General features: G+C 34.0%; 1 protein-coding gene across 2 annotated transcripts in view; it reads right to left on the bottom strand.

Annotated features, from left to right (window-relative positions):
• Positions 1 to 262: 262 nt before the first annotated feature.
• The window catches only part of Mgat4c (MGAT4 family member C), a 621,187-nt gene continuing 610,136 nt past the window's right edge, over positions 263 to 11,313 (bottom strand). For both annotated transcript variants that reach the window (XM_051139639.1, XM_051139638.1), the window contains 3 exons: positions 10,602 to 10,754; positions 4,518 to 4,665; positions 263 to 1,584 (listed from right to left, as the gene is read on the bottom strand). In XM_051139639.1, coding sequence (XP_050995596.1) covers positions 443 to 1,584; positions 4,518 to 4,665; positions 10,602 to 10,748 — 1,437 coding nt within the window. In that variant the 5' untranslated portion in view covers positions 10,749 to 10,754 and the 3' untranslated portion in view covers positions 263 to 442. The remainder of the gene's footprint in view (positions 1,585 to 4,517; positions 4,666 to 10,601; positions 10,755 to 11,313) is intronic.

The following is an 11,313-nucleotide window of genomic DNA, read 5'->3' as shown; positions in this document are numbered from 1 at the left end:
CCATTGCAGCCAACTGCATATTCTCAGAGATTCTTAAGAAGTTGTTTAATCATATAATAAATTGTCAGCTCATTAATAAATGTGTGTACAGTTGGCAACAATATTTTAATTATTTACTGTACCACAAGAGAATTTTCTCATTTTAAATGTTTCATACCACTATTTTGGCAATTGGTGGAAATTTGGAGCTTTGAAAATTTACATATATTAATGAAAGTTGCTTTAACTACAGAATGATATTCAACCTCAAAAGTGGAAAAAAATAAAGAATACAAAGGTGTGTTTAGTAAAACTACAATCAAAACTGCTGAGACAATTTGTTTTTCTTGTGGCACATCACATCAATTGTTGCCCTCCAAAAGACGGAAGTAGCAAAAGGGAAAGTTAGCAAAAGCTGAAACAGGAAGACCTGCTCAGAAACTTGGTGTACTTATTTATTCGACTAGGAAGTCCAAATGCTGATACTCCTAATTATCAGCCATTCTTTTTGTGTTTTGGTGACACATATCCTCATGCAGTGTATGTCAAATGGAATTTTCTGGTTTACGTCTGACATTTCAAAGTTTCCATTTTTGAATTCCCCTAGTCTTAAGTAAGTATTACATTGTCTGATTTGTTTGCTAAATATAAGTTTTTCTCCTACGTCCAGAGCTCCATGATGCAAAATGTCATTCTGCCTATCTTCTGTTCCAGTATTCACTTTAATTTTTTTAATTGTAATTGGGTTTTCAAATACAATAACAAAGGTATCTCCTGCTGATGGTGACTTGCCCCAAAAGTACTCATCAACACTACTGTAGGCCTTGCTTGCTTCGTAGTTCTCAAAGACGTTCATGTTGGTGTAGAAACTTGCTGGGGGATTATCAGGGATGTCAAATGACTCCTCTTCAAAGTCATCATCCTTCAGTTTATTTTCAGTTCCTTTATAGGATGAATAGTAGCCCATGTGCTGAAAGAGAGATGGTTTAAATCGGATCACATTTTTCTGAGCCAGCAGCCCTCTGAAATGTGTCAAAAGCCAATCACAAGGCATTTCTTGATAAAACATTAATAAAAAGTGAGCCAGACGTGGGAGATCATGTGAATGATAGAGTTTACCAATGTAGCCAAGTTTGGAGAATTCAAGAGTTACCCAGTATGTTCCTTCTAAGGACGCAATGACTTTCTTAATGGCAGTTAAAAAATTTCTAGAACACCGAACATCGTCTTCAAGCATTACATAATAGTCAGAAGTATTGGCACAGAAATTCAGCAGAAAGGCATAATCGACATTTTGCTTGGAGCGGAATCTGACCCTATCCTCTGGGTCATTGTAATTTCTTTTCAGACCATCCAGAACTGGATAATATTGCTCAGGAGCGTGAATAACCATTAATCTTCCCGCAATAATATGATGGGCAAATTTCTGTGTAATCTCTTGGACCATGGCATCACGCCAGGATGAATTAAAGTCTGCTAGGTGCACTACTACTGAAATTTCCTTTAGCTCTTCATAGCTGGACTGTTCAAAAATGGACTTGATTGTCTCAAGTAAGTAATTTCCTTTCTTTCGTTTCACTGATGAAAGTCCAATTGTGAGATATCCTGAGCAAAAGAAATCAGAGGAAGACAAATTAAATGTTAATAGGCTTGAATAATACAAAAGCAGGCAAAAGAGAATGGAGATTTTGTTTTTTTAGGCCTTCAATTATAATAAATGAATCTACTAAGTGATTATGTATTAAATGTTTTAATATTAGACTTTCAAGCTAGTTACATAATAGTGTTTTATGTATATTTGATATTATACAAAAAACAAATTCTATCTAATGAGCATTCTGATATGGACCCTATACTATAATTGTTGTTTGTAAATTATAAGAATGAAATTATCCTAAAATAGTCAGTGACACAATATTCTTACAGAGTACCATTATTAAAACAGATCTCAACAAACAAGTGGGGCATGGCGCCATAAACCTATAGCCTTAGAACTTGGAGGTCTAAGACCAAGGATTGTCATGAGCTTAAAGATAGTCTGCTATATACTGTGACTCACAAACCAAACCAAAACAAAAAGCAAAAATAACTGAACAGTGTAAAAATAACTAAAGATATCTAAAAAGTTAAGAGAATTTATGATTAAAGATGACAAGTTAGACTCAGATCATGAAAAAAAAAAAGACTAAAAAGTTAAATCATCTATAAAATTTCCAGTGAATGCATTGTGTATTTCAGTTTTCATTATTATATCATCATCTTTACTAAAAGAATTAAGAGGTAGACTTCACAAGCTCGTTTTCAAATTTGCCTGATATGTTTTATGGAAAATAAAGTTTCACAAGATGTATTTGAAAAAAAATAATTTTATCATTGCTCAAATATAGGGTTCCAAGTTATGAATTTGCTATTAATTTTACAACAATATCCTATGGATAAATTTTTCTTAGATTTAAGTTAAAAAAAAAAAAAAGTAAGAACTGGATATTTGTAGCGAAAGAAATAATCCCAAGTACAGACTCTTTATCTCTGACAAGCATTACATGTCTTCTAAGATCTAATTTCATGTCCCTAAGATTAAATATACTTTTAGAATAGCCATTACATAAAATAGTATATGTTCATACGCCTTTTCCTGATGACATATGTATGTTTAACAACCCCAGTGGAAGTCATTTGTTTCTTCTACCATTCCTATCTGAAATGTACCACAATAGTCACCATTGCTAATCAGTATCCCGTTTTCTTGTCAGTCAATGCAGTGGTAACTATATGCTTGATGGATGTTCATTTTCTGTGCTTTCACTTTTACTCTTTTAATACCTAGACCACTCAGAAGCCATTTAAGGAGTTCTAAAGTTTGAATGGCTGTAATTTTTTCCTAAGCAGGACACATGCTCTTCGTAGTTGCTCAGGTAAACTTTGTCATCCTACTGAGTATGCCTCACATTATTTTTTTAAGTTAGCAAATCTTTTGAACAATCATAATGAGTATGAGAGTACCAGAACCTACATGTCAACTTCTGGCTGCCAGAACCATGAGACAATATTAATTTTTAAAAATTTCACTATTTATGGTAATCTGTGATCATCATTTATAAAACAGTACACTACCAAGACTACATTCAAAACTATTTAAAACTTACAAAATTAAAGTATCAAAAATTCTAAATATGACAATATTAAAATATTTTCTTCATTTTATTTTTTTTCTATTATCTATCTATCTATCTATCTATCATCTGTTCAATTTACATATTGATCTTAGTCCCATCTGTCCTCACATCCAAGTCCCACCCTCTCTCCTTCTCTCCCTTGGCCCCTCTCCTATTTTCAGAAAGGGGGATCCTCCCTTCCCACCTACCCCACCGCATCATGTTCTATCAGGACTGAGTGTGTCCTCTTGCCACGTGGCCAGGCAAGGCAGTTCCACCAGAGGGAAGTAAGAAAAGAACCGGCAAGAGAGTCCATATTAGAGATAGCCCCCAGTTCCTTACTAGAGGACCTACATGGAGGTTGAGCTGCCCTACTACTGCATCTTTGTAGGGGGCCTAGGTTCAGCCTTTGTACTGTCTTTGGTTGGTGCTTCAGTCTCAGCAGGCTCCTCTGGGGCCTGGTTAGATGGCTCTGAGGATATTCTGGTGAAGCTCCTGCCATATCCAGGTCCTTTTCTCCTTCTTGTGGAGAAAAGGGAACACTCTTCCATTGCTGGTGGAAATGCAAACTTGTACAACCACTTTGAAAAGCAACCTGGTACTTGCTCAGAAAAGTCAGATTAGCTCTAACTTAAGACCCAGCTATATACCACTCCAGGGTATATACCCAAAAGATGCTCTACCATACCATACAAGGGCACTTATAAGCTATGTTCATAGCAGTTTTATTCATAATAGCCAGAATATGAAAACAACCTACATGTCCCTCAACTGAAGAATAAATAAAGAAACTGTGGCACATTTTCACAATGGAATACTACTCAGCTATTAAAAAGAAAAGAAATAATAAAAATTTCAGGCAAATGGTTGGAACTAGAAAAGATCATCCCGAGTAAGGTAACCCAGACCCAGAACGGCATGCATGGTATGTACTCACACACAAGTGAATTTTAACAATATGGTATAGGATACACACTCTACAGTTCATAGACACAAAGAAGCTAAGTAACAAGGAGGATCCAAGGATGGATGCTTAAATCTCACTCCGAAGCAGAAATGGTTGAAGAGAGGGAATGAGGTTGGAGAGAGAACACGTGAGAATATTTTCAATTTAAAAATTTACATTTTTAAAGCCAATGGATAATTGTTTATCACATATATGGCCTTCTAACAAATTTTTTAACGATTCTTATTAAAATGTGGTATTTTAATAGTTAATGTGTCCAAAAGTTTCCCAAAGTTTGAAGAAATAAATCCTCATTCAGCTACAGATCACAACCACCTTTTATTCCTACACAAAAGTAACATATTATCAGTATTTTATGCAAATTTCATTAAATTTATTTTTATGCTATTTTTATTAAAAATCTTAAGAGTACTTACGCTTTCTCTGTAAAGGTGTGGTGGCTAGGTAGCGATAGGTGACATTTATGGTTCCTGAGAAGTTAGATAGATCCTTGAAGGTATGAACATAACGTTCAGAATTAAGTTGATGGGTGGATGTTTCCCTTATGAGTTGCTTGTCACCTTCCTAAATGCAAAACAACAGTAACAACAACAAACAACAACATATGCAAAATTAATAAGTAATAGGTGGCCATAGGTTACATGAATATCTTCTTACACTATGGTGATGTGGGTAGTACATGTTATTTGAAAGTTACATAAATTTTCATTGTTACTCTACCCACAAGGTCATTACATTTAACATGATTTCTTAGCTTTTAATTTTTAAAGTTTTTCACTTTTAATATTTATTTTATAATACACTTGCTTTTCTATGGCATGCACTATTATTGAACATTTTCAGCAAATCCATCATTACTTGAAAATCTCCTCTGCCAACATGCTAAAATTCTAAAAGTTTCAAAACGTAAGGACTGTTCAGTCTGCAATGGCCAATTTAGGACTTTTATCTGAGGCTAGTTCCTTCCTGGTTCCCTAAATTTTGAGCTATCTGCTTACTCTTCTACAAATACTTTCAAATTAAAGAAAAAAACGAGGGGCTGGAGAGATGGCTCAGAGGTTAAGAGCACTGTCAGCTCTTCTAGAGGTCCTGAGTTCAATTCCCAGAACCCACACGGTGACTCACAACCATCTATCATGAGCTCTGGTTACCTCTTCTGGTGTGCAGGTGTACATGCAGGCAGAACACTGTATATGTAACAAATAAATCTTTGCTTAAAGAAAATAAAGAAAGAAAGTATTGATAATACATTTAAAGAATAAGTCTGAAGGTGAACAATTAGGATTTAGAAAAATCAGTTACAAAGTTTTAGTGATTCACTCATCGATGACCTTATAAGGCAGATGTGATGGATTGACTGAAAATGACCCCCATGGAACTCATAGGGGCTGATGATATTAGGAAACGGAGCACAGATGGAGTTGTTGGGGAAAGTGTGTTGGTGGCGATGGGCTCTGAGGTATCAAGTGCTCAATCCAGGAGGCCCAGTGTCAGTCTCTCTGCCCGCCAGATCTGGACATCTCAGCTGCCTCTGCAGGACCTTGCCGTCTCTATGCCCCCTTGCTTCTCATCATGACCGCAGGGCAGTAAACCTCTGAGCCTGTAAGTAGCCACAGTGAAATGCTTTTCTGTGCAAGAATTGCTGTGGTCAGAGTGTCTTTGCACAGCAATAGGACACTGACTAAGATGGCCATATAATTTGAAATTGTGGAAAATGGTTAGGCATCATCTTTTTTATATAGAAGTGCTTATCTAAAATTCTTCCAATAGCATCAATTATAAGATATTTATACATTATTAGTAGAATGTGTTGAGAGTTTCTTAGTATCTCATGGTTTGTTTTTTTTTGTTTGTTTGTTTGATTGTTTTTGTTTTGTTTCTCTTGTTTGTTTTGTATTTTATTTTTTACGGTGGTTTCCTCCCTTTCTCTGTATAGATGCATATGTGAGCATATGGTTTTGTTTGGCTTTCTGGTGAAGATGATTTGGATCACTTATATTCATTCCACTAAATTTTTGGGTGGTGAAAATTTGTGTAATTGAATCAAGAGAAGTACTTTAATTTTCAAATTCAGATTAACCATGTCCCATTAACCATTATTTGCTTTCATTTTTTTCTAAGATTTGATGCAAGTTCAATGGCCAAATTTGATCATTTGATCTAGTCTTTATTGGTGATACCTAATTATGTTAGAAATTTATATATGGTTTTATATATATACTGTGAGATGCTATGTCCTAGCATATGATTTTGTGGCAATCTGATTGGGAAGCCATGATTCTTCTTAGTAACTTGTACACTAGGCTGTGTGTTTTAGTGTAGATATGCTTCATTTATATGTGTTAGGTACTAAAATGAGTAGAGTGCAAGCCACTAAGACTGTAGAAAATGTAAATTCATTAAATGACTCTGTCTATGGTACCTATCTGTGGTCAATAAAACTTTAATTAAATATCTGTTCTAAAAGACTGGGTACAATTCAGACACAAGCTTTACATTTATTGGAACACTGAATACTTAGTAGCTGACTTACAGGGGAAAGACATAATTAAGCTTCAAAAATCTATGGGCAGAATTTTACATAGATTAAAAAATAAGAAAAACTTGAATGTAACAGTAGAGTTAAGAATCTTTAACTATGGGGTATACAATCTAACAATTTCTGTATTTGATTTATCTTTCTAAAGTAATCTAACTACCGTCAAAGAAAAGTTTTATTATGTAAATGACAGAATAATATTTGATTATTAATAGCTATAGAATAGTAATACTAATAAAACAATTTCTGATTTTATCTAAAAATAAATTAAGATATTTCTATCTTAACAGTTTCAGTTATTCCTATACTTTCATATATTTTCAATATGTCTATGCTAACATATATCTATCTTTTATTTCATTTATACAATTTGAACAAACATTTTAACAAAGTTTGTAGGCTATTCATCATGTTTAAAATCTATGGACTTCCAAAGTATCTGCAATTCAAATTTAAAAAAACTTCTTATAAATATCATAGTTAAATGTTCACTAAATTTGGATTAAATTAATTCTCTTATGCATTGTTTTATCATTTCTGTAGATCAACAAGTATAAAAACACAATATATCATAACAAAGAATTGTAGATTGCTACAAAGTAACTGTAAATGAGTTATTAAGTTGACCGGTTCAACATTAATGTAGTGGTATACATCAATAGGAAGCATGAAGACATTTCTATAAAATCTGCCGTAGCTTTTATATTGTATGTATTTTCATATTCTGTTATTGTATGAGACTACTGTAATGCTAAAGAAACTATATGATATTTAGTATTTTCCCTGAACATGCAAAAGACTGGGCATTTTTTGTTATATAATGGAATATATTCCCATTGGCTGAAGGATGTTGCAGAACATAAAAAGAAACAGAACTGATAGGAAAGTACTTAATTCAGTTCCCAAGTACAAGCTTCTTTATACTTTCAGCGTCAATAAAAAATGTAGCTTTCACCTGGGCCTGTCTGGTTGGCTGCTTTCAGAGGCGACTAGCTGAACAGCCAGGCTCCCTGGACGCCTTCTTTCTGCAGTAACTATGCTATAGTGTGTGTCTCAGTAATAAGGCAAAGCTTTATGACAATCATTTTCTGGATAGTAATACAATTCAATAGACTCACTACAGTCTAAATGTATACCCCGGTGGCTACTTTGAAGATGCTCACAGCTGAGAGGCTAAGTTGATTGGGCATGCAACATCTCTGCCACTTAGTTTTCCCTGTAAAAGTATTTGTCTCTTCCACTGGGTTCTGCTTCCCTTCCAACAGAAACTCACTTATTTCTCTAAAACAAAAGTAAATATGGTAAGCCATTGCTATGCCTATTGTTTCAAACCACAAATAAATTTTCTATGACAATGAGAAGTGTATGTGTTAAGTAACATTAGAGCCTACTAATTCTGTTCCTCTGATTTCTCTGAATTATTATAGTTAATGTTTCATAAATACAAGAGAAAGACATCGCAGTTTATGCTTGGAAAACTGTATGCACTATGACATTGTGGAGGCAAGATAAGCCCAAGTAAAAGAATCTTATGAAAAATACAATGAAATGTGAAAAAGGAAAAGTGTTAAGCAGACACTATATTGTATTTTATTACAGAGCCAGTTTCCAATAAATATTTACAGATTAGATGTATGTATTTCCACCCTCCCTTCCTCTTCCGCATTGTTCCCCTCTCGTGGACCTCTGACAGAAAAAGACCTCTTATGGGAAGATACAAGTGAGCGGATAACAACCAGATGTAATCCATGTACATTATAATAAATTTAAAAAATAGAAAAAAAAAGAACAACTGGCAATTGTAGCCAACATAAACACTGAAAAAGTAAATGGCATAGTTTGGAGCAGGAATCACTCAGGTTGTAGGCAGGCTACTGTGATTAAAAAGATGGATGATCTTTTAGAAGGTGAGGTTGGTGCAGCACTTCCTACTAGGAGGGTATAATCCTATTAATCCCACAGTGGGGCACAAACAGCACTGTTGTCTCTGTCCTAGGGAAGCTTCTGCCTTGTTTGGAGATAACTGAAGCATATTTGCATATCAGTAATATAGTAATAAATGACAAGACAATAGTCTTGTCGGGTAGACACTGTGCATACCAACTGCCTACTTACTGAATTCTGGTAGCTTTAATATTCTAGAAACAATTCTAAGTATCCGAAGCTGGTGTGATGCCCTAGCTCCCTCCCAACCCATCCTTTGGCTTTCTCTTTTTGTTACCACACATGTAATTAATACAATTTTTTTGAGACTTAAAAAAAAATAGATGTGTCTATTTTTAAAAGATTAATTTGTGTTGAAGTTGTATAAGTTGGGTTCCACAGCTCTGCATTTTGACTGGTTGTGGTTTTCTGTAATGATCCTTGTCTGTTGCAAAGTGAAGTTTTATTGACGAAGAGTAAGAACTGTACTGATCTCTGGGTATAAAGATAGATACTTAGAATTTGGCAACTGTGCTGGCTTAGTACAGTGTGGCATCTCCTCCAGTATCCACGAATTCACTGGGCCATTGGCTAGGTTTCCTGTATCAGGCATGACTGAGGTGTACCTTTTGTGTTACTGCACCATGCTTGTCATTGCTGTGGTTCATAGGCATCAGAGATGTGTGAGGACAAAACTGCTGTATCTACCTATGTCTCAGGGATTGTTGTTGAAGAGATGTTGTAAAGACTGTGAGGCCAAGAGCATCACAGAGTTTCCTATTAGACTGTGTCTGCTAGAAATATCAGAAGCTCCATTCATAAAGTCTCACCACCATGACTGCCAGAACTTGAGCAGAACAGTGGCAATAACAGTAGCTATGTGAGTGTGGATGAAGAAAAGCTCAGTATATGTCAACTCTAGGCAAAGAGCTACAGACAAGTGAGCAATGCAGAGAACAGGAGAAACAGTCTTCTCTTTTGAAAAGAACATCAATTCATTATGTACTAACAACTGGTGTGTGTGTGTGTGTATGTGTGTGTGTGTGTAACAGTAATTAGTGAAAAGAGAGAATCTGAATTTGAATTTGAAAGAGAGCATGTATGACTATAGATATGTTTTATAATACATATCTTTGTGCTCCTGTATACATTTATGGGCACCACATGCATAGAAATGGCTTTGGGATACAGAAGGGAACACTAGATCCCCCAAAATTGGCAATTCAAAGGTTAGTCAGCCACCATGTAGGTGCTAGAAATTTAATCCCAGGTCTTCTACACAGTCATTAAGAGCTCTGAACCACTGAGCCGTAGTTTTGGACTTCTGGTAGTATAGTTTTTAAAGAAATTTAATATTATTAGTGAAAAAAATTATGGGTTGAAACTAAGCATGTAAAACAGTTTACCTAGAAATCATCTAGTAAACAGTGAAAATGTTACATTAAAATACCATTACTGAATTTACACTAAATATGTTTGTATCATTCCCTATAATTTACTTTTTTCAAATTTAATATAAGTATTTAAAACATAAATTTTAAAACTAACTAGGAATATTTCCTTGGTGCCTAGACTGGTTTTCAAATTTGATTAGTAATAAGCTTATATAAGAAAATAAATTTAAAATACTAAAATAGATAAGTGGAAAAAAGAATACTACTTCTAAAAATAATAGGGTGGCTAGAAATAATGTTATTCAGCAAAGTTTATTTACTCTCTATGTTTAACATTAAAGAACAACAATCAATAATTTCATATATGTGTATATTGTTACTATTGTATAATACATATTATATAATCATATAATATTGAAATGTGTGTATGTAATATATATGTATATGTATATACCAACCACCATATAGTATTTAAGAAAGAACAGGCAGAGTGAAACAAGTGTAGTGCTGACAATATATGGCTAAAAGAATAAACATAAGAAATATGCTTGAAAAATTCTGCTTCAAGGTTGGAGTGCAGCTAGACTGACACTAAGTATACTGAGAATACACTTTGAACTAAAACAAATGTCTTCATAACTTACAAGAACATAGCTGTCTTCAATGTACAAGTTCATGAATAGAAGGAAAACGACAAGAACTCCCAAGAATGATACTGTAGAACGTTTTCGCAAGCATCTCATTTTATCCAGTATTTGAAAAATATACTTCATTTGATGAAATTTAAGCATCTTCTCCTGTGAAAAAGAGGAACAGAATTACTAACAATTTATTTGGAGGGTGAATAACATAATCGCATCTTTCAAATATTTGAGCTAAAATTTTGTTTCAAAATTCATACATAACGTTGGCATTTATCAATGTATTATTACATATAGATATATCTTGGTAATTAACTATAAAGACAGAAAATGTATTAATACTAGAAGAAAAGAAGGAATATAATTTTTGAATAACTCACACTCTTTAAAGTAGTACACTATAACCTATAATTTAATATGGATTTTTTCCTCTTATCTAATACAATTTTAGAACCTGGAATTACAAGAGCTGATTAAAATGACAAAAAGTAGTGGGGTGTAGGAAGATAGACACGTACATCCATGGAAGGGATAAATCTATAACTTAAAGCTAAGGGAAAGGTTTTTCAAAGTTTAAAATCCTTACATTACCTTTAGAATTCATAAAGAAATTAAATGATTTGTTATGATGAGAATTTGTTCCTCAGGATATCTCCCAGCTTTCCTGCCTTCTCTTTTGTTATTTCTAGTTGTGAGACATATAATTAAAATCAAA

The sequence above is a fragment of the Acomys russatus genome, chromosome 31, assembly GCF_903995435.1.
Source record: "Acomys russatus chromosome 31, mAcoRus1.1, whole genome shotgun sequence".
Taxonomy (NCBI): Eukaryota; Metazoa; Chordata; class Mammalia; order Rodentia; family Muridae; genus Acomys; species Acomys russatus.
Note: the sequence above shows the minus strand (reverse complement) of the source record. Positions and strands in the feature narration are given on the sequence as shown.